General features: G+C 41.0%; 2 protein-coding genes across 4 annotated transcripts in view; both read left to right on the forward strand.

Moving 5' to 3' along the window:
* The first annotated feature begins 6,526 nt into the window (after positions 1-6,526).
* LOC121581495 lies at positions 6,527-8,050 on the forward strand. Its single transcript, XM_041896994.1, has one exon. It carries the CDS (start codon positions 6,910-6,912, stop codon positions 7,690-7,692), a length of 783 nt encoding a protein of 260 aa, XP_041752928.1. The 5' UTR covers positions 6,527-6,909; the 3' UTR covers positions 7,693-8,050.
* Positions 8,051-16,637: 8,587 nt separating this feature from the next.
* LOC121580863 (paired box protein Pax-3-like) overlaps positions 16,638-24,148 on the forward strand; it is a 32,351-nt gene continuing 24,840 nt past the window's right edge. For 2 of the 3 annotated variants that reach the window (XM_041895974.2, XM_041895975.2), the window contains exons 1-4: positions 16,638-17,063; positions 17,713-17,948; positions 18,474-18,603; positions 19,095-19,241. In XM_041895974.2, the coding sequence (XP_041751908.1) occupies positions 16,979-17,063; positions 17,713-17,948; positions 18,474-18,603; positions 19,095-19,241 (598 nt within the window). In that variant the 5' untranslated portion in view covers positions 16,638-16,978. The remainder of the gene's footprint in view (positions 17,064-17,712; positions 17,949-18,473; positions 18,604-19,094; positions 19,242-24,148) is intronic. The other variant, XM_041895976.2, reaches the window with a different exon arrangement.

A 24,148-nucleotide genomic window follows, 5' to 3' on the forward strand; every position in this document is an offset into this window, starting at 1 on the left:
GGAAAGGCACCCTGTGTGAAAAATCCTATGTTTTCCTTTGTTTTTTTAATGAGTTTTCCTATAGATTTTTCAGATTTTCATTCTCAAAAATCACACTTTAAAAAAAAAAAAAAAAAAAATGTGATGGTCCACAACAATGCTTATACCACATCAATCTGATTGGGTGGGCCTGTCAGGGCCTGGCTGGCTCCCCAGTGAGTGGGCCTCTGTCCACCCAGGCCCATCCATGTTACATACTGTCAAATATCATAAATTGAAACGTCTTTCCTACCCTACCATCTACCGATGTCATTCTTCTGTGAGCTGCTCCATGCCAAAACCAGTTGAGAGCTGCATACTCTTGCTGCCTGCATACATTCCTGCAATACATTTCACGTGCTTTCCGATTGTGTAGGCTACTTTGTGCATCATTTCTCTGTTGTACTACATAATTGATAAGTCGTGTACGTCCACTACAACTTTGATACGCATCAGTGGGGATTAAGAAGTGTGTATACGCAATGCCCACTGAAAAAAAACGGGATATATGGCTTATACCTGCGTATAGCTTCCACTACACCACTGGCCCTTTGTGTTTTACAAAAAGTGCACTATCCTGCATGAGTGCGCTGGTGTTACGGTTGCTATCCTTTCAGAATCACGAACCTGTCACACAATGAAGGCCTATAGGTTTGACACTGCCCAAACATGTTTATAATAGATATAAAGGCTGTTAAGATACTGTATTAATGTTTCAAGAAAGAAGTGTACATATTTGGCCTGGCGAAGCAGTTTTATGCGCTGACTGAATGGAAGCGGATAATTATGAGTTATTTACTCCGCTGGTCTCGGGAAGAAATTACGAGTCACTCACCGAGACAAGACCGAGACACTCAATATGTGGTCTCGAGACTGGTCTCGAGTACTTCAACACTGAAAATAGGTTTGTAATACAAAAGAGAGCTAGTGAAAGAGGAAGTATGAAATTAATTAGGATTTTTGCATGTGGAGAGAGAGAGCGAGTTCTCACCTTTGAAAAAACATGAAAGTGAAATGGCCAGGTAAGCCCATCTAGAGCCCCTGGCCCCCTGACCCTGGACTGATTATATCCACTAAGCACAGAAAAACATCTCCAGGGTATTGGCATGCTTGTTAAAGCAAGGAGGATCATCCTTTCACTTGGAGTATATTGACCATGTGTCCAATGCTGTTAGGTTCCCCAACATACTCATGTAGACAATGGACACACACATGTTAGTACACACACACACACACACACACACACACACACAGCATCTGTGTGTACAAGGAGGCATTAATAGCTGTCCCCAGGCTATTCCTTTCTCATCTAGTTCATCAAGATGAGTCACCAACCATCAGAGGGCAGATGTTATAAACCGAGGAAGCACTTTCATCTCCTCTGTAAATATGTGTGTCCAATCTGATAATGACACCGACACACACTTGAGCTGCTTGCCCTTATGCCTAGGTGGCACTTAGTGGTGACCCTAAAGGCAGACAGAGGAAGAGAGGGAAATGTATAGTATCCTGAGACCTAACCACAGGTGACGACCTCTTCTCCCCGACAGGCTTAGACTAGCTGACGGACTCTCCCTTGGGAGTCACCCTGAGCAACACCAATATTGACCCATGTCATGTGATCACTTCATGATGATGATGATGGGTCATGTGTTTTGTCATTTCTCTAATACCCTCCATAATATATGATGAATGGTGAAGTGTCAATGGGGAATTGTATGAATGAATGGAATTAGATGACATTACAAGATATTGGGGTGATGTTTCTCATAGTGGTTGCTATGGCAGTGTTAAAGAGATTATCGTATGGTTTCCATAGCAAGAGTGCAAAGATCAAGCTCCTATTAACTTAAATGCTGGCTAAATTCTGGTAAACTGCCAGCTCCAGTTGAGAGCAGTTCAGAATCATGAAGATAAACAACTAAAGTCCCAAATACAACAATTTGTGTCTGTTAACCTTAAAAAACAAGGGGAGAGATGTGTAAAAAAAGAAGGCTCAGATTCTCCCATTCTTCTGAGTGATGAAGTAGAATGAAGAATGAGTCCCTGCTTGAGTCCCTGCCTGAGCATGCAGCCCCTTTGACGTCCAGTTGGGCTTAAAATGTGCCAAGGGGAGTGTAAGGGTGTAAGGAGGGGGATAAGAGGGGCGAGGAGGATTAGGGGAACAAAAGGATCCTTCTCTGTCATTTTAAAGAGGATCTTCTCCTGGCTCATCCCCTGCTCTCTGGCGGCAGGTTTTTTTTTCAGAGAGCGGGAGTGGTGGCTGGTGGAGAGAGTGATGGAAGGAGGGAGGGAGGGAGAGAGAGAGAGAGGAGGACAGAGAGGAGGGGGAGTACAGATTTCAAAGTAATCTTTAACTTTAAGCCCAGCAGTCTCTCCCAAACGAAGCCCCCCTGTCCCAGACACCATGTTGTCTATGGCAGCCCAGTAGCCTGGCACCCTCTCTTTCTTCGCACGCTTTTGTCACGGTGGCATTTAAGTGGCATTTTTCACCAGCTGGATGACCAAGTGAAGGAGCCCCTTTGAGGAACATGAAAGAGACAGACTTTAACTCCCCAGCCCAGAGTCTCCTCTTAAAACAATACCAAACGGGAAACAAATACCCACTTTGTTGCCAGAATTCTTTCAGGCATGTCCTATATCAGAATCAGTCATAGAGGCAAGATGACTAGTTACATTGATAATTTGGGGAACAGTTATCCCCTGGAGACAATGGAGATCTATGATAGGAGAATAGAGGGAGATGTATTGCTTTATACTGCATTTGTTATATGATTGTTTCACCCAATAGTTTTTCACAAGCTGGACAAATACATTTTGACTTCAACTAATGCTATTTTTTAAATGACCATAATTTACTTCCAAATTAAATAAATGTTGCTATCAAGTAACACATACACACACACACACACACACACACACACACACACACACACACACACACACACACACACACAAAGCGCGAGAAAGAGATCCCATTCCACAGTCTCATTAATATTCACTAGTCGTAACCGTAGCAGAGCCGTGAGAGGCCACAGTGATATGGGCTGTAGAGTTTGGTCGAGTAATTTGGGAAGAGAATGGAACTATGCAAATTCATGAAGAAAACACACTTTACAATGAAACAACATTGTTGCCAGATGATTATAGCAATAAATATCCACCAGTAAAACCCTGTAGAAGAGCATTGTATATCTGACACATCCATCAGATGAAGCCTAGTTCTGAGCAGTGAGGAGGTCCTAGCCCACTCCTTATTCTCAACTCCTACTTCTCAGTTTTAAGACTGACTGTATTTGCTCACATACCCTTGGCGTCATCATCCTGTCTCCACTATGGGCTCCACAGGCCCAGGCAACCCCATGGTGAACTGAGGTAGAGTTCATCCCAAATTAAATGGGGTTGGGACAGGGAGGGACCAGGTTCTGCTGTTTGTAGCCTGGCTACATTGCGGGTAGTGATGCTAGTTGAGTTGTAAACTGTTATGCTTGTACTGTATAATCCCAGCCCAAGGCTGCAGGTTATACTCAGACACACATATACATACAGTATATGAATGTGTATGTACGCATGCATTCACGCACACCACATGCATTCACGCGCACACACACACACACACATCAGCTTCATGTACAACTTCCCACGGGAATATGCAACACACACACACCAATTCCTTCAGAGGCTCTGTCAGACACTGAACACGTAACCTGTGCTTTGATCCAACACTCCTAGCTGACAGGGAGGCTGACTGATTGACAACATAATAATAATCTGTACCTAAGGGTTAACTCAGACAGATCAAGGGTTAAGGATCGTTTTGTACTTCTGTTGTCATGTCAAGGAGATGGGCATTCAGCACTGTGATATTGGCAAAATACACTAATGAGAACATCAATAAAAACATAAAATTCTGTCTGAAAATGTTTATTAAAAGTATAGTGTTAATTTACCTCCAATTTGTCAGATACAGCCTAATCTATATCACATATCAACACATGAAATTCACTTGATGATCCATACATTTGGAGGTTCCAGTCTTATTGATTAGGATGGGTGTGTGTGGTGTGTGTGTGTGTGTGTGTGTGTGTGTGTGTGTGTGTGTGTGTGTGTGTGTGTGTGTGTGTGTGTGTGTGTGTGTGTGTGTGTGTGTGTGTGTGTGTGTATGTGTATGTGTATGTGTATGTGTGTGTGTGTGTGTGTGTGTGTGTGTGTGTGTGTGTGTGTGTGTGTGTGTGTGTGTGTGTGTGTGTGTGTGTGTGTGTGTGTGCATAACAACAAACCGAGTCTGAGTGTTACTTAAAGCCTGGGGCTGGGATTAAATAGTTGAAGTATACACTACCGTTCAAAAGTTTGGGGTCACTTAGAAATGTCCTTGTTTTCCATGAAAACATACATGAAATGAGTTTGAATAGGAAATATAGCAAAATGCATAGGAAATGTAGTCATTGACAAGGTTAGAAATAATGATTTTTAATATAAATAATAATTGTGTCCTTCAAACTTTGCTTTCGTCAAAGGATCCTCAATTTTCAGCAATTACAGCCTTGCAGACCTTTGGCATTCTAGTTGTCAATTTGTTGAGATAATCTGAATAGATTTCACCCCATGCTTCCTGAAGCACCTCCCACAACTTGGATTGGCTTGATGGGCCCTTCTTACGTACCATACGGTCAAGCTGCTCCCACAACAGCTCAATAGGGTTGAGATCCGGTGACTGTGCTGGCCACTCCATTATAGACAGAATACCAGCTGATTGCTTCTTCCCTAAATAGTTATTGCATAGTTTGGAGCTGTGCTTTGGGTCATTGTCCTGTTGTAGGAGGAAATTGGCTACAATCAAGCACCGTTCACAGGGTATGGCATGGCGTTGCAAAATGGAGTGATAGCCTTCCTTCTTCAAGATCCCTTTTACCCTGCACAAATCTCCCACTTTACCACCACCAAAGCACCCCCAGACCATCACATTGCCTCCACCATGCTTGACAGATGGCATCAAGCACTCCTCCAGCATCTTTTCATTTGGTCTGTGTCTCACAAATGTTCTTCTTTGTGATCCAAACACCTCAAACTTCGATTCGTCTGTCCATAACACTTTTTTCCAATCTTCCTCTGTCCAGTGTCTGTGTTCTTTTGCCCATCTTCATCTTTTCTTTTTATTGGCCAGTCTGAGATATGGCTTTTTCTTTGCAACTCTGCCTAGAAGGTCAGCATCCAGGAGTCGCCTCTTCACTGTTGACGTTGAGACTGGTGTTTTGCGGGTACTATTTAATGAAGCTGCCAGTTGAGGACATGTGAGGCGTCTGTTTCTCAAGCGAATGTATTTGTCCTCTTGCTCAGTTGTGCACCAGGGCCTCCCACTCCTCTTTCTATTCTGGTTAGAGCCAGTTTGCGCTGTTCTGTGAAGGGAGTAGTACACAGCGTTGTACGAGATCTTCAGTTTCTTGGAATAGCCTTCATTTCTCAGAACAAGAATAGACTGACGAGTTTCAGAAGAAAGTTATTTGTTTCTGGCCATTTTGAGCCTGTAATCGAACCCACAATTGCTAATGCTCCAGATACTCAACTAGTCTCAAGAAGGCCAGTTTTATTGCTTCTTTAATCAGCACAACAGTTTTCAGCTTTGCTAACATAATTGCAAAAGGGTTTTCTAATGATAAATTAGCCTTTTAAAATGATAAACTTGGATTAGCAAACACAACGTGCCATTGGAACACAGGACTGATGGTTGCTGATAATGGGCCTCTGTACGCCTATGTAGATATTCCATTAAAAATAAGCCGTTTCCAGCTACAATAGCCATTTACAACATTAACAATGTCTATACTGTCTTTCTGATCAATTTGATGTTATTTTAATGGACAAAAAAAATTGTTTTCTTTCGAAAACAAGGACATTTCTAAGTGACCCCAAACTTTTGAACGGGAGTGTATATGATGCAGTATAAGGCATCTTCAGGCTATACACACAGACACCAAGAAGCTCACACTCTGCATATTCTGAAATCACATTCTACACACTCCACATCCACACACTATGTGTCTGTATTTAGCTATGATACTGGTTCAGACGTTCTGCACTGAATAAAAATAAGTTATTTTATGATTTCTGCCAACTTTGGTCAATACACTATGACAGGGGTGCAAAAATCCCATAAACCTCATTTCAGTAAGCATTTTATCTGGATGGGATGAGCAGGAGGCGTCATCGCTGGCGCTGTCCACCCAGTGTGGTGCTGAAATGTCTAAAACAGCAGTGCGCAGACCGATCACAATAAAGATATTGAGACTTAACTATTTCACTCAAAACGACGAATAGGCCTATTGTTTTTGTTTGTTCAGATAGGCTATAGGCTACGCAAATAGGCACTTGGCAGAAGGATAGATGAGGTGTTTTGCAGTAAGGGTTAATTCCTTTAAGCATGCAACAGGTCTTGATCTAAACGGGTTTAAACCTGTATAATCTGATCATGTAGCCTAATCTGGCACTGTTTCCGGGTTGTGCCGGTGCCCCAGTTGCGCCCCAGACTTGTGAACCAAACAGCTCTACAGGGGGAACGACTCTAATCAAGATTCTTGTTCATGCCGAGCTGCATCAGCGGGGAAAGGAACCGTGAATGCTGCTCTGTCCTAGCCTCTGTCAGAGAGAGGGCTAAAACTACTGCCTCCTCTTCACTGACTCAGCTAGGAAAACCCCAGCATTACCTCATCAAGTTCCCATTGCGTCTTATTACCGTATTCCATCTCTATTCTGGGATTTGATGCTAACAAAACCACGCAGAATGGCGGCGATGGAACTCAATGTGTCTGTTTGAGCCCCGGTGAGAGGCGGTGGAAATCATCTGATTACATCACATCAGAAGTTAATTTGAGCATGTAAACAAGCGAGGATGACATGGCAGAGGCGCTGAGTGTAGCAGGAGCTAAAGGAATCGGGGCGCAGGACTATGATGCTGTTTCCCTCTATGAGGAATACGAGTGTAAAATATGCTACAACTACTTCGACCTGGACCGTCGCACGCCCAAAATCCTGGAATGTTTGCACACTTTCTGCGAGGAGTGTCTGAATACTCTCCACCTTCGTGAGGACGGAGGATGGCGCATCGGCTGCCCTCTCTGTCGCCACCGGACCCCGGTGCCTGAGTACCGGATACACAACCTCCCCAACAACACTAAAGTCACCGATGCTTATCCATTCTACATCCAGGATGACAGTCTTCCGCAGGACAGCCTGCCACCGTATCCTCCTCCTCTGCACCCAGCGCTCATTGCCGCGTACCGCCGCGAGGAGGCGAACGAGGCACCAGCAGCTGAGCAGGACCAAGCTATCCCGTCTGTAGCTGTGGTTGGCGGTCATGCCGCTGCGAACTCTTACGAAACTGCTGGATACGAGGGCTGTCAGAACTGTAGGCGCATCGTGCTAACCACAGGCTGTGTGTGCGCCATTTTCGCCTTCGTCTCCATGCTTGTGCTGCTGTTTCTGGGACTCATATTCGTGCATAACTTCAACAACCCTCCGTCTCCAGTCGGCCCTATCTGTCTGTCTGTAGCCAGCATCATGGCCATGCTCTCTGTTGTTATGACGTGGTTGGTGTGCTGGTTGAGATACAGGCCTGACCCGGAACCCGGGCGTGCTGCCTTCTCCAATGCCAGCAGGAGACATGTAAATGTTTTATGAGATTACCTTTCAAATGCGTTCACTTCATTGTATTAATTTATGGACGTGTCAGTTATTAAGTGTAGGCTATACTATAGCCTATATACTCAGGTTTGTTATACACAGTACGTAAGCCATGATACACTCCTTTGGGTAGCCTGATTCACATAGAAGGGGGGTGTATCACATGCTAATGATCCCATATTATTGGACCAATTTAATTGTGTAAAATGTCTGCCCTATTTAGTGTTGCATCACATTGTGTTCCTCCTCTGCCCCTGGTGGGCCTGTCATATCACCCTGAATGTAGGCTAGGTCATGACTCATAGTCACATTGTGTGTTCTTCTGTGTCAAATGTGTTGCCTATATTCACATTAACCAAAGAATAAAGCTAATGAACAAGTGTCCTATGTCCTTGCTGTCCTGGGTGTTATGACTAGGTTAGTACTATTTGTTGACAGAAAGGATTTAGAGCAGTTTCTTAGTTAGCCGGACCCTTCAGATGGTTTTATATGACATTGATTCAGGCAGTGCTCAAGTGTTATCTTTTTAATATAAGTTATCCTTGAGTCAAGACCTGCCAGCCCTTTCCCTCCTTTCTGATCTGGCATTATTGGATAAGTGTACATGTATTTGTAGTTCATATTGATTGGTATGTCTACATTGCCTCACCTGGGCTCAGTTTTTCCAAAGTTATCTATCTGGATGTCGCCTATCGGATAGGATTAAATGTATAGAAATATAATTAATAGAACGGACGAATGATTGACTTGAATGGGGACTACCGTTCTATTCATTCTATTTCTAAGCATTTAATCCTATCCTAATCATATCTGATAGCTGAATTACGGATAGATACGTTTTGAAAAACTGGGCCCAGAGGGCCTGAATCTCAGGCTCACATCAGAATAAGGATTACCACTAGCGCCCTCCTGTGGCTCATACATTTACACCACTTTTGACTGATACTGTGTCCAAACTTTTGACTGATACTGTATAGGGAGTAGAAAATAACATGGCTATATATAGGGAGTAGAAAATAACATGGCTATGTACAGGGAGTAGAAAATAACATGGCTATGTACAGGGAGTAGAAAATAACATGGCTATATATAGGGAGTAGAAAATAACATGGCTATATATAGGGAGTAGAAAATAACATGGCTATGCACAGGAAGTAGAAAATTACATGGCTATATATAGGGAGTAGAAAATAACATGGCTATATATAGGGAGTAGAAAATAACATGGCTATGTACAGGGAGTAGAAAATAACATGGCTATATATAGGGAGTAGAAAATAACATGGCTATATATAGGGAGAAGAAAATTACATGGCTATATATAGGGAGTAGAAAATAACATGGCTATATATAGGGAGTAGAAAATAACATGGCTATGTACAGGGAGTACTAGTACCGAGTCGATGTTCAGGGGTACGAGGTAATTGAGGTAGCAATGTACTGTACATATAAGTAGGGGTAAAGTGACTAGGCAACAGGATAGATAATAGACAATAGCAGCAGCGTATGTGGTGAGTGTGAATGTGTGTGTGTGGCGTCAGTGTGTGTGTGTGTGTGTTGGGGTGTCAGTGTAAGTATGTGTGAGTGTGTGGGTAGAGTCCAGTGTGTGTGCATAAAGTCAGTGCAAGAGAGTTAGTGCAAGAAAGGGTCAATGCAGGTAGTCCGTGTAGCCATTTGACTAGCAGTCTTGTTTAGTAGTCTTATGGCTTGGGGGTAGAAGCTGTTCAGGGACATGTTGATTCCAGACTTGGTGAATTGGTACTGCTTTCTGTATGGTAGCAGAGAGAACAGTCGGTGGCTTGGGTGGCTGGAGTCTTTGACAATTTTTGGGTCGTTCCTCTAACACCGCCTGGTATTGAGGTCCTGGATGGTAGGGAGCTCGGCCCCAGTGATGTATGGGCCGTACGCACTACCCTCTGTAGCGCCTTGCGGTTGGATGTCAAGCAGTTGCCATACCAAGCGGTGATGCAGCTAGTCAAGATGCTCTCGATGGTGCAGCTGTAAAACGTTTTGAGAATCTGAGGGCCCATGTCAAATCTTTTCAGCCTCCTGAGGAGATAGATGCGTTGTAGTGCCCTCTTCATGACAGTGTTGGTGTGTTTGGACCATGATAGCATGTGATTCAGTATTACAGTAGTGTCATTAATCTGAAGTTAACCAGCTTACAATTACATTTCACATCAAGATGCCAACATCAGAGAGAGGATGACCCAGGCTCCTGCTGGGTGAAAGGTAAATTGAGGGCTTATGGTTTAGTTTAGTGTATACAGGAGGAGGGCCAAGGGGCTCACACAGTAGCCTGGGGGTATGGATGGAGCGATATGCATGGGGGGTGTAGGTATAGCCATATGAGTTCACCATAGGGATAATAAACTATAAACTCACCACTGTCCCCAGTCATCATCCATGGTCATCCATAGTATTAAAGGAAACTGTTGCAAGGCCTGAGGGCTCCGGGTTAACAAATGCCCCTCTACTCATCTCCCTCTTCTTCTATTTCTCCCGCTCACCAAGTCCCACTTTATAGGCTCACTGTGATGCAAAATGCCCCTAGTTTGAGCTCTGGGTATATGGCCTCAGATCGCATGTAATTGATAACATCAAACACATTAGAGGTAACATAGCTATTGTTGAATGAGCTTAGGCCAACACATCCTACCTGACCTGTAGGCTATATGGGCAACCAATTGACCAATGACCAAAGGCTTCAAATACAGTGTAACCATAATAATATTTAGTCCTTGAGAAGCTATTCTTTGTTTGCAACCTTTTTGCAAATATCCATATATGGCTGCATCGCGAGCTAACGTTCTGATTGGGCTATGCTGATAGGCTATTGTTTTAACATATCTCATATCTTGAGGACAGTATAGCCTACACAAAAAGTGGCTATGACAGTACTTGATGTATATAAGATCATGTTGTTACTTCCATGTGGGAATTACGGCCCCTGTCACAGTGGCAAACATTTCTCTGTGGACTAATACATCGTTGTTTACACTCAAAGTAAATGGGAAATGGCTTTCAACCATTCCTTAGTTATTTTAATGACCTGAAAACAGTGTGTAAAGTAATCACAGCAACAAGTTCCCACTGTAAACGCAGGGTATTCTGTCATCATAATGTGGGAATTATACGATTTTAGTCATTTAGCAGACGCTCTTATCCAGAGCGACTTACAGTTAGTGAGTGCATACATTTTTATACTGGCCCGCCGTGGGAAATGAACCCACAACCCTGGCGTTGCAAGCGCCATGCTCTACCAACTGAGCTACAGGGGACCACTATTATAGGTTCCAAAATTATGCACCATTGACTTTAAGAGGGATCATCGAAAAGAAAAACTCGAAACCTCCAATATTTATATTTTCCTGATTCATACTGATTATATTGTTGCCATTAAAGGGTCAGATTGCACTAGACTTTTGAAAGATATATTTATATTAGTCTACAATTACCCCAAAACTCAAGTCAGCTTTCATAATTGAAAGAACAACTCGTCAATAAATTAATTAATCAAAATACCATGAGATGTGGGCTTATTATATCGAAAAAGACAGAATTTTGAGATCAGAACCAGACCAAATGCCTAATCTTATTTACTCCCGGCCTATATGTGACAGATTTGTTTGTTATTCATTTTGTTATTCATTTCGCTGTCTGATACATCCTAAGGTTATTTTGGTTCTGAGCCTGCACTGAATGCGACGAGTTTTCTTTTCTACACTGAGGCATTTTGGTCTTTATTTTTCGATGCATTTTGTTCACTGATCGAGCAAATTTCTGACTTGGATTTTCTCCTTCACTAATTGATTTGAAACGGATATCCAGTATCCCTTTCATGATAATCAAACTTCGTATCATAACTTTGTTTTTGTACCATTCCATATTTTATGGCGATATAGAGTTTCAGTAAGTCCTTTATGTCCCGTGGATGTATTTGTGTAGGAGGAAAGGGGAATGTATCTCACCTCGAATCCTGTGAACAAAAACATTATTAGGCTGCATGCTGGGGTTGTTGCTGTATAAGTAGCCACGACATTTCTTTAAAAAACTGCAAAGAATACATTTTTCAGTGATCTCACTGTAGTGCATGTTTAAAATGTCACAATATATTATTATTATTGTTTATTATTATTATGTATTATTATTATTATTATTATTATTATTATTATTGGTCTATCATCACAAATAACGCATATGCCTCCGACCATCAAACATGGGTAATTGTCACAGTTCAACAAGGCTACAAAACAGTAAAATGATCTCTCATGTTTCTGTGTCAATAATCGACCATTTGCAAGCATGTGTTACACCAACGTGTGGTTGAACCGTAGGTCATGCATGGTCCTAATGTTGAATTAGTTGACCATTAGGCGAATTTCTCCCATTGTACGTGAAATAACTCCCGTGTCCATACCATATGTCCCTCTTGCGTTCAATTGTCCTTGCGTTCCTGTAGAAAGACAACATTTGGAAGAGTATTTTCAGTTCCCAAAAAGGTGAATGTCAATGAAGGCCTTCATTAACTGTGGGATACCCCATTTCCATCTCTAAGATGTCGTTTGGCTAACAATCATTCTTCTTCTGTTAGGTTTTTTAGATCTCAGGTGACAAAAACGACAGCCATGGAAGAGGGTTAGAAGAAAAGCAGCAAACAACAACTTTCCTAATGATTTTAATGCAGTAGCCTATAGTAGTAATAGTTATTCAATAAGAATGTTAACGATTATTTTTATTATTAGGCCTGTTTATCTCCATAGTTATCATTGTGTGCGATTTTAAAAAAATCAAACAATGTTTTATTAAAGGCTATTCATCATAAATAATAACAAGAGCCCCAATTATAATAATAATATTCAATAATAATAATAATAATAATAATAATAATAATAATAATAATAATAATAATATAATAGGCCTAATATCCCATTTATTTCTAAATATATAGATATATGAATAAGACATATGAATCATCTGTTGCTCTTTTTCAACACCTCAAGGACATCGCTAAAAACGATTTATAACGACGTTATTCCCATTAATAAAGAGGTGACACCATTATGCAAATACTAGGCTATGATTGGCTTTAGGCATAGGGCCTACTCACCAGAACCATTTATTAGTGTTCAGCTATCCCAGCAATATCAATTAAAATCATAACTAATGACGATCTCCCTTGTGGAGCTTCCAGTTTATTGTGGCGGCTCCTCGCACGACAATGACGGTCTTAATCTGGTTAGAGAGCACCTGGGACTGCGACGCTCCATAATCACTTTATATTAAGGGCCGCGGCGCACACAGAGAAACGGAGATGGCAATTTTGCCATCCAATATTCCGAAGGAAAACCACTCTCGAATACACTTTTCTGTTGTTTATACATCTAAGTATTTTTGTCAACAAAATGCAACTGTGGTGAATGTCAACCACAGTAATGTTGCAGGGCTCAATCTCTTGGGGTTGACCACATTGTTATCGGCCTTTATAGAGCACAATCGTTTAATAGCTGCTGATATGCCTAAATCCCTTTAATGCCCCCCCAAAAAAAACATTACAAAAAAGCTCATGTGGAATTATGAATTTTTGATTAAGTAGACTATATTCCAGGCCCAAAAAAGCCACGACTCTCACAAGTAGCCTAGGGGGAAATGCCCCTTTAAGAGACATTTCTAATTTCTGACAGAAAAAAAATGATTTAGATATGGCTATCCTTAGGCAAACACATTTAGAAGGGAAATAAGTGGGCAGAAATGTTTTGTTGTTGTTGTTGTTCAATAAAAGCATAATCTTTTGCCCCTCTATGGGGCAAAAAGATTAGTGTGTTAAAATCAAATTTTATACATTTTATTTTGGCATTCTTTAGTAATTGACTCTTAAAAGCTAAGATATCATATTTTAATTAAATATATCAAATATCGGAACAAAATGCCATCGCACATCTCACTATTAATATCCCCACTATGATGAGGTTTTGATCCACTGTCCCTGTTTTTATTTTCGCCCTTCCTGTCCAAATCATTCTAAAGTATTTCGAAATGGATTGTGTAACACAAAGAAGTTACTTATAGATGATTTGGAAAATGCTAATATAGGTACCATTGGGGCGTTTTGCCCCAAACATACTCACTTTAAATTGTACTACTTTGTTAAAAACTGATTACAATTTTATCTGTAACCAAGTGGATTATGTATCTTTCTGCTCCCCTACTGGTATAAATATATATACACTACATGGCCAAAAGTACGAGGACACACCTGCTCATCGAACATCTCATTCCAAAATCATGGACATTAATATGGAATTGGTCCCCCCATTGCTGCTATAACAGCCTCCACTCTTCTGGGAAGGCTTTCCACTAGATGTTGGAACATTGCTGCGGGGATTTGCTTCCAATCAGCCACAAGAGCATTAGTGAGGTCGGGCACTGATGTTGGGCGATTAGGCCTGGCTTGCAGTCGGCGTCCCAATTCATCCCAAAGGTGTTAGATGGGTTGAGTTCTGTGCAGGCCAGTCAAGTTCTTCCATACCGATCTCGACAAACCATTTCTGTATGGACCTCGCTTTGTACACGGGAGCATTGTCATGCTGAAACAGGAAAGGGCCTTCCCCAAACTGTTGCTACAAAGTTGGAAGCACAGAATCGTCTAGAATGTCATTGTACGCTGTAGCGATACAATTTTCCTTCACTGGAACTAAGGGGCCCAGTCCGAACCATGAAAAACAGCCCCAGACCATTATTCCTCCTCCACCAAACCTTACAGTCGGCACTATGCATTGGGGCATGTAGCGTTCTCCTGGCATCCGCCAAACCCAGAATCGTCCGTCGGACTGCCAGATGGTGATGCGTGATTCATCACTCCAGAGAACGCATTTCCCCTGCTCCAGAGTCCAATGGCAGTGAGCTTTACACCACTCCAGCCGATGCTTGGCATTGCGCATGGTGATCTTTGGCTTGTGTGCGGCTGCTCGGCCATGGAAACCCATTTCATGAAGCTCCCGACTAACAGTTACTGTGCTGACGTTGCTTCCAGATGCAGTTTGGAACTCGGTAGTGAGTGTTGCATCCGAGGACAGACGATTTTTACACGCTACGCGCTTCAGCACTCGGCGGTCCCATTCTGTGAGCTTGTGTGTCCTAACACTTCGCGGCTGAGCCGTTGTTGCTCCTAGATGTTTTCACTTCACAATAACAGCACTTATAGTTGACCGGGCAGCACTAGCAGGGCAGAAATTTGACGAACTGACATGTTGGAAAGGTGGCATCCTATGACGGTGCCACATTGAAAGTCACTGAGCTCTTCAGTAAGGCCATTCTACTGCCAATGTTTGGCTATGGAGATTGCATGGCTGTGTGCTCGAATTTATACACCTGTCAGCAAGGGGTGTGGCTGAAATAGCCGAATCCATTCATTTGAAGGGGTGTCCACATACTTTGGCCATGTAGTATGTATATATATATTTATATATACAAAATTATAGATCTAACTTCATTATATTATGTATATAACTTTTTCTAAATGACAAAAAAATAAATAAATGAACCTCAAAATCGTTTTGTTGTAGTGACTTAAAAAGTTGAGATGAGACAGGTGAAATGTTTAGTTGAGCAAGACTAGTGGCATCCAGGGAAAGTGTTGAAAAAAAATTGGTGAAATAAAGTGGTTTCTGTGAGAATTACAGGAGGGGGCGTTTAAACCCGAGCTATCCTACATCTCTCGTATAAATATCCTCATACAAAATTGTATTTTCGTTCAGTTTACTGATTGGAAATGTGACCAAACAATCTGTGGGTAATATTAGGCTATGTTGAATTTTGAGACAAATAACCCGTTGTTTGGTTAGAACTCAAAGGCTTCGCTTGGAATGATCTCGATACTTTTGATTGATTGGAGCGGTGAATGAAAGGAAATAAGCTATTTGACTGACGGGACGTGTTCAATGAGCCTCCACAAAGACTGCGCTTCTGAACTGGGAACAACTGTGTGTGTGCGCGTGCGTGTGCGTATGCTCGCGCGTGTGTGTGATGAGCGAGAGACCAGTGAAGATCAAACACCATATTTATGTTGATTTATTTTCCATTTTGTACTTCAACTATTTGCACATCGTTATAACAATGTACATAGACATAATATGACATTTGAAATACCTCCATTCCTCTGAAACGTTGGGGAGTGTAATGTTTACTGTTAATTTCTGATTGTTTATTTCACTTTTGTTTATTATCTATTTCACTTGCTTTGGCAATGTAAATATGTTTCCATGCCAATAAAGCCCATTGAATTGAATTGAGAGAGAAAGGGGGGGGGTTGACACTCATGAAGTTATAAATAATGTCTTCACACAATTGTACTTCTTTCGCTACAGACAACTTTTACTGCACTCCCGGCGTCATACCCTGCTGGGTCGACCGCGAGGCGCTCCTTATATTCTAATTAGTGCACTACTGTCTAAATACTACAATAAATTCCTGTATTTGTAGCATCACTTTGCATAGCATTAGCAAACAGTGTGTGTGTGTGTGTTTGTGTGTGATTTTAGAGGCAGACAAATGTGCATGTGCAATGCCGTTATGAAACAGTCACAACATAATAAATGGATAAATGAGTGACTGTTGACTTACAGACTCAGGGGTAGCGTAGCCTTCACTAAAAGACGCATCTTCATCCTTCGACATGTTTGGACCAGATAAACTGTTATGGCTGGAGGGCTGATCGTGGATCAGATTATGTGAAACAAAAGCTCGAGGGCACCACAAGACTCAAAACACATCGCCTTGAACTGGTGAGGCCGCTACAGAATACATTTTCCGCTGTCGACCAATCAAAAAGTATCCTCAGTCCCCGGGACTTTCGCCTCTCTAAGCAAATCAGAGGCCAGGAAAAACTGAGGTAGAAAGGAGAGCAGCAACTTATAAAATGTTTCACTTCCACCTATCTTTACAATTCACATCAAGAGTGTCAACAACTACTCCAACTAAGCGGCTTCCAATTTCAACAGAGGCAAACATCGCTTTGTCAAACGTTCACTATGTTCACACTCCACATTGGATATCGACGAACGCACCATTCTCCAAGGATTTAACTTGTGTTTTTAGTTGCATGTTGTTGTTATTTTGACGAAACAACTTGCTACTCCCTAGGACGTGGAGGCTATCCTGTTGCTCCATCAAAGCCAAAGTGTAGTCTATTACTTTTTGGGGGATCACAGAATATTTCTGAAGTTCGCGTTTTGGTGTTGATTTTGGTCCAGCGCAAAGCTTTGTTGGCGGAGGTTTAGGAGACATGACAGCTCTAGCCGGGGGCATACCGAGGATGATGCGCCCGACACACCACCAAAACTACCCGCGGGGAGGCTACTCTCTGGAAGGTAGGCAGTCGCAAATAAATATGGGTCCAAATGGAACCAAGTGCATGTTTCTTGCGTATTGGAAGATTTTGTTTGTTTGTCATTGATTCAATCAGATAGCAAGTGTTGATATTTTGTCAACTTCGAACAGATGAAAAATTGTTGTTCGTCTATAAATAATGTTGTTTGCCTTTCAACAGACAATTAGGCTACACATGAACTAGAATTGTGACAGTGAATCATAGTTGATATATTCACCAAAATGGTATGCTATTGGAAAGTAACCAATACACTACTAGGCCATGTAACAATCGCTGATTCCGTTGAATTGACATAGCAGCTGTTATCAAAAGAACGACAATGCTCATGTTATGAATTTGATATTTATCGATTTAGGCAACATTGTGCACTATTAATTAGGTCTAATGTAAAAACAATACCAATCAACCTCTTGCATATACCTAGCTAGATTAAATTGTATTTTAGATATCAACATATTTTCTTGCAACAGGTCTCTCTTGAAAGATATAGCCTATTTTATTTTCTCACTGAGACAAATCAGGATAATAAATAAATATAGGCCTGATTGTTTGGGCTTTTTTGCTGTTGTTGTTATTTTTGTTGTTGAAGTAATTGTTGTTAGTGAATGACATGCGTTCCCTCCTTCCAGTCTCTACCCCGTTAGGCCAGGGCCGGGTGAACCAACTCGGTGGAGTGTTTATTAACGGCAGACCCTTGCCCAACCACATCCGCCACAAGATCGTGGAGATGGCCCACCACGGCATTCGACCCTGTGTCATCTCCCGCCAGCTCCGAGTCTCCCACGGCTGCGTGTCCAAAATCCTGTGCCGGTATCAGGAGACCGGCTCTATCAGACCCGGGGCCATCGGAGGCAGCAAACCCAAGGTGAGGGCCCTAGAACCGGGTTGCAAGACCTGGCTGAAATAGGCTTTGATAATCAATAGCAGAACATTTTATTTTTATTTTCAACTTTTAACCAAGCCCATATGCTCCAACCCTATCAACATCACTAACGACAAGAGAGAGTTAATGGGAGATGACAGTCCAGAAAAGTAATGTGCTATCTAAAAGGACACGTAATGTGTTGGTATAATTTATCGAATTGTTATGTGCTATTAATTCATTCCCAATTTGAAATAGACTACTTTTTTTCATTGATAAGGGCATTTGGTCTGTGTTTTAAGCACACTTATACACACTCTATTAACCCACCAAATGTGGATGTATAGTCAAAACCTAGGTTTTATAAACTATCAAGTAAACAATCAAACTCAACAGAAGCAAGCACAGGCTTACCCCTTAGGCTACTTGTTATTTTGTATTATGCACTGTCTAATTTATTCAGAAAGGAAACCGTATTTTGCAACAACAATATACTGAAAGAAATATGTTTGCATTTTTGGCATGAAGCAGACAACCACCCCAGACGTGGATAAGAAGATCGAGGAATACAAGAGAGACAACCCAGGAATGTTCAGCTGGGAAATCAGGGATACATTACTCAAAGACGGCATCTGCGACAGAAACAATGTCCCCTCAGGTAGTTACATTTTATTGATAAAAAAACAAACAATTTGTAATACATACAACATCACTAAAATACATCACTACAATATATCTGAACTTTTCCAATCCTGTCATTCAAAATAAACACTTATGGACGGTAGACTATAGGCCTACTTGACTGAAATCGTCTAAACTTTTGCATAGTAAAAAGGCAATGTTGCAAATAATTTGTCAAGCGAGGATATAGCCTATGCCTAATAAATCATAACTGCAGTTGGCTAAATAACGAAAACAATATTTGAATGTATCTGTAAACTTTTCTGAAAGTTAAAATGTTCGCCATGCATTGCCTAATAACGGGAAATATGAATGCCATGTGTGAACAAATCAACAGGTGCTATAATGGCAATATGAATAGAATGTTAGTATGTCTAATACCTGTTTTGATACAAGTTTGCTCATATCCTGTATTCATGCATGCAAGAAAAAAAATGTAGGCCTATAATTTGATATTTTGTTTCGAAGTGAGTTCAATCAGCCGCACAATGCGTTGTAAATTCGGGGGCGGTGGAGGAGAAGACGAGGAGGACGATGATGAAATCGAGAAGAGGGAATTGGAAGAGAACGAAAGAAGGGCGAAACACAGCATCGACGGCATCCTCGGGGATAGACGTAAGTAATGGTTTTAATCAAAAGTAGTGCAGAGCACTGGTGATGTTGAGGTGGCCTAGCCGACGATATAGAGTTCTGTTGGACAAGTGTGCAATTCTGATTTAGATAGGCCTACTTATTTCTTATTTCAGAAGTAGGACCATCGTATGCTTTTTTCCTCTCCGTTTTCTATATTTGGTTGTGATAAAATATGTGTAGAGTTATTCTTTAGAAGTTTCGTAAAAGTTTGTTTATTTGTTGGCCTCTTGAGTCAGTTGGTGGAACATTTAGGGAAATGGAGAATGGGGAAAATTAGTTTTTGTCTCTTAACTATACTGAATTAGAAGATATCTGTACCATTTAAATTCAGATGATAGACAAGGCTCAGTTGGTGTAGACTAAATAAAGTCCAAGCATGAATTGGAATAGGACTACAATTTATCGAAATAGGAATGATCTTTAATTTCCAGTGCTTCCATTTAATTACTTAATTTCCCAATCCTGGATTGAATAAAGTTGGAATAAATGATTTACTAAACAATTTCTTGACGTATATCTGTTGACCAGAATTTTATTTTGCTTTTGTTTTCTTAGGCTACGGTTGGTTTATCAAGCAGAATGAGTCCTGTGCATATTATATTATTTTACTTGAACATAAAAAACGAACATTCAAAAACCCATGGCACTTGACAGATAACTTTTATGTACATTTTTGCAACATAGTCTATTCTTTATGAATGTTGAGTTCTGAATTGTATGCCTGTAGGCTATTATAACTAAACGAAACTTTTACAAAAGCCAAACGTTTCCATATGAAGTTGATCAAACATTTGCCCAACTGTTCCGTCCCCCATAAAAAGAGACCGTTCCTCTGCACACAATCGGGCACTTGAGGATGAACTTGGGAGACAAAGGCGCGAGAGTCCATTGAGACTCACGCTTCGGCTTCTCCCGCACAAAGGCATGCTATAGCAAGCGGCTCAGTGGTGTACAAAAAGACGCTAAAGCTTTTCAAAATGTGTAGAGAAAGGGAGAAAAAATGCGCTGACAAAGGGCTGGGAGAAGACATTATGGACCAGCAATAAGCGATGAATAATTCAGATAACACCAATAGCAAATCCGGCCAGTTTTATAGACTGCGCGCTCAGAGAAAAATGGCCGTTTTCACCTACAAAATGTTCTTTTGGAGTGTTTCTCAGCGTCAGGAGATGGCCTTTACCATTCAGAGTCCGAGATAAAGAGACAGCATCTCCTTTCTCCCTATGACCTGAATTTCCCCCGAACACCTGTTGATTGGTGACCTGTTGAGTTTTCGGGAATTTAGGCTATAGGCTATCATAGGCCTTTCCCATTATGCTTATAGTAGGCTAAATGGACTTGATAGGCCTATTTACTTTTTACATAGTTATACAATTCTAGAAATGTGAGCATATTATTGTTGATTATATAGAAGTTCATAGAAGATGTCTGAAGGGCCTTCTTTGGCATTGCATATATATATATATATATATATATATATACTTTTTTCTATTTTTATGTATCTATTTCGTTCCACTTATAGCAAATAAATCTAGGCCACATTAGATAAATAACTATCAAACGTATTATTATTATTTTATTTTTTACATTTTTATTTCCCCTCCAAGCATCCTCAAATGATTAAACCCACATCGCTCTTTTACGCATGGTTTTACTAGTCCTTACTGCGTCAGTCATCGCAGTGAAAAACTTTTCTAGTAGATTCAACTCAAACCTTTTATTCCTCCCCACTTTCATCTCCGGACAAAGCCCGCCCCTTTCCTCTTCGCCCGGGGCGCGCGCATTCATGCAATATAGCCGCTTTCCTCCCTCTTTCCAGGCGAGGCATCGCGAATACAGATCAGGATAGTCAATTGACTTTATTAACCTTTAAAAGTGACTCTCCCAGTTTGGTTAAGGTCTTTCCTGCGGGTTTGGAACGAATTTGTAGGCTTGTATTTTTTTTCACCACAATCTATAGCCCATTTATGGTGGTCCTTTATGATTGTGTTTCGATATCTGATATTATTCTCCCCCATTTTCTCTGTAATCTATTCGTGCTGATGCCTTGTTTAGATAGATTATACAGCCTTGCGGATATTGTGAGATAGGCCTATGAACCGGATGTAGACGTTGTAAAAAGTCAGGAACAGCGAGCCATAATAAAACGTTTCAACAAGTGATGTTTGTTATTATGGCCACAGTATGATTTACAGCCTATTTATTTCCAAATATGCCAAACATCTGAATGAACTAAAAGTTATTGTTTTTATGTGTTATCTATTTCAAGAGAAATAGTTTAGTGTTATGGAAGGATTATTCCGTTTGTTTTGCTTTCATCCAGTACCTCCACCCTGTGTTACATTATCATCAGCATTATCATCTTTATCTTATCCATAATGACTAGATCAACTTATAAACTCAGTGCAAACACAAGTGTTGATCATGTCATATCTGGAACGTTGTTTGCTCAAATGATGACTTTCCTTTTACCCTCTGCTGTGTGTCTGTGGAAGTAGTTGGACTTGTTGTTTTCTTTGTCCTTTAATAAAGCTCTTAATTACAATATGAAAAGGCTATTTTGGGTATGGGGAGGGTGTCTTCTGGCCAAATATTGATTAAGTAGGTGTTTGTAGAGGCGATTGTTGCGGGAGAGAGAGGACTGTTGCTCTCTGCCTCTTTTTCTTCTGCCTCCATTGTTGTCTTCCCTTAAGTGCCGAGATCAAAGCTGCTCCATTTAGATGTATTTGTCTGGGAAAAGGCCACTGTAGAGTTCTGTGGCCGGGATGAAGTAGCTACGCTGGGACTGGGTAGCTACTAGATCTGCATGGCGTTACAGGGCACCTAGAACATTCTGGGAAAAGGATGCCCCCAAGCAAATTGGAAATGTTGCGCTTTTAATCCCACGGGGGGCCAGTATGAAAAATTTATGCACTCACTAACTAAGTCGCTCTGGATAAGAGCGTCTGCTAAATGACAAAAATGTAAAACATTTAAATGTAATCAGGAAATTAATCTGATGTTGAATGATTCCACTTCCTGTTTAACTGCAATAGTGAAGTTTAGGGGAAATAAAATATAACTATATATTATTGATTTACAGAGGAAGGCCCTAAAAATAGTCAAAGACTCCAGCCACCCTAGTCATAGACAGTTCTCTCTGCTACCGCACGGCAAGCGGTACCGGAGCGCCAAGTCTAGGTCCAAAAGGCTTCTTAACAGCTTCTACCCCCAAGCCATAAGACTCCTGAACAGCTAATGAAATGGCTACCCAGACTATTTGCATTGTCCCCCCCCCCCCCTCTTTTACGCTGCTGCTACTCTCTGTTTATTATCTATGCATAGTCACTTACATGTACATAACTCTACCTACATGTACATATTACCTCAATTACCTAGACTAACCTCTGCCCCCGCACATTGACTCTGTACCGGTACCCCCTGTATATAGCCTCGCTACTGCTATTTTACTGCTGCTCTTTAAATATTTTTTATTTAAATTTTTTATTTATCTATTTTTTACTTAACACTTATTTTTCTTAAAACAGCATTGTTGGTTAAGGGCTTGTAAGTAAGCATTTCACTGTAAGGTCTACACCTGTTGTATTCGGCGCATGTGACAAATAACATTTGATTTGATATAATTGCGTGTCCTTAAAATGGTTGTGTTATCATAATGATAAAAATGGTTGTAACTTGTACTAGAAGTAGAAGTGAGAGGCATTAGTAGAGGAAATAGTAAATAAATAGTTTATTTAACAACAAATGAATTTGGATGAAAAAAATATCTAGGAACTGATCCATCCAGATCTTGCATTAGCAAGTTCCATAAATGATACTGGCATGTAAAGTGCCTCCCGAACTGAATAGATGGTTACATTTATTAATCCATAAATACTGGCACAGTAAGTGGCTCCTAATTAATGACACCGTTCCTCTGTAGTCTATATGACTGTAACATCTATGGACACTCCTTTAGGCTCATTTAGCTAATTAAAAGTAACCAACTTCATGATAGAGGAGTGGCCTACTGTTGCAGATTCCATTTACAAAGACGGGGGAGAGAGAGAGAAGGAGGGAGGGAGGGGAGAAAAAATGAAAAAGCTCAGAAATACAAACAGTCAAAGGGATAACTTCTCTTAAAATGGAGTCCTGCGGTGCCACATTGAATAAGCCCAGTTCTTTCAAATCTGCCATGGTGAACGCAGTCAACATGTAATAATTGGTTTCATTGAGGCACATTCCAACAATCTGCTCCTATTCTCCTGTCTCCATTGTCCTAGGGCAGGCAAATAGCCAGGGGACAGGAGGAATCAAGTGCTGAGAAAACATAAGATTTAGCTGCTTTTGTCAAAGAAAATGAGTAGGACTTTGTTTGTGTAAATAAAGTGGGGAAAATGGCTCCCCACTACTTTGGCATGGACTAAGAGAGAGTAGAGAGAGAGAGAGAGAGAGAAAAGAGACAGACAGAGAGAATAGATAGAGAAGAGAGATACAGGGAGAGAGAGAAAAGAGACAGACAGAGATAATATATAGAGAAGAGAGATACAGGGAGAGAGAGAAAGCGAGAGTAGAGGGAGAAAGTGAGACATTTATAAACATAGCATGCATACACCGTAATATGCATACTCTGCAAACATTCGGTTGAAGCTTAATCATATCAATGACTCCTATGATTTGTCTGAGTGTATATACACAAACCGTATAAACCAATTAGAATGTTTCATAATGCCTATTCTCCCAGGGCATTTAGAAATGTCATTAGACCCATGTCTATCACACAGTCAGTCAGTAATAGCCTAGTACCAGCGCAGGTCAGGAACACACCGATACCCCCTCAGATAGAACGGGTGAAACCATCAGGGAAGATCGACATTGATTTTCTATATTTCTATAACGTTGTGTATTCG

The sequence above is a fragment of the Coregonus clupeaformis genome, chromosome 14 (assembly GCF_020615455.1).
Source record: "Coregonus clupeaformis isolate EN_2021a chromosome 14, ASM2061545v1, whole genome shotgun sequence".
Classification (NCBI taxonomy): Eukaryota; Metazoa; Chordata; class Actinopteri; order Salmoniformes; family Salmonidae; genus Coregonus; species Coregonus clupeaformis.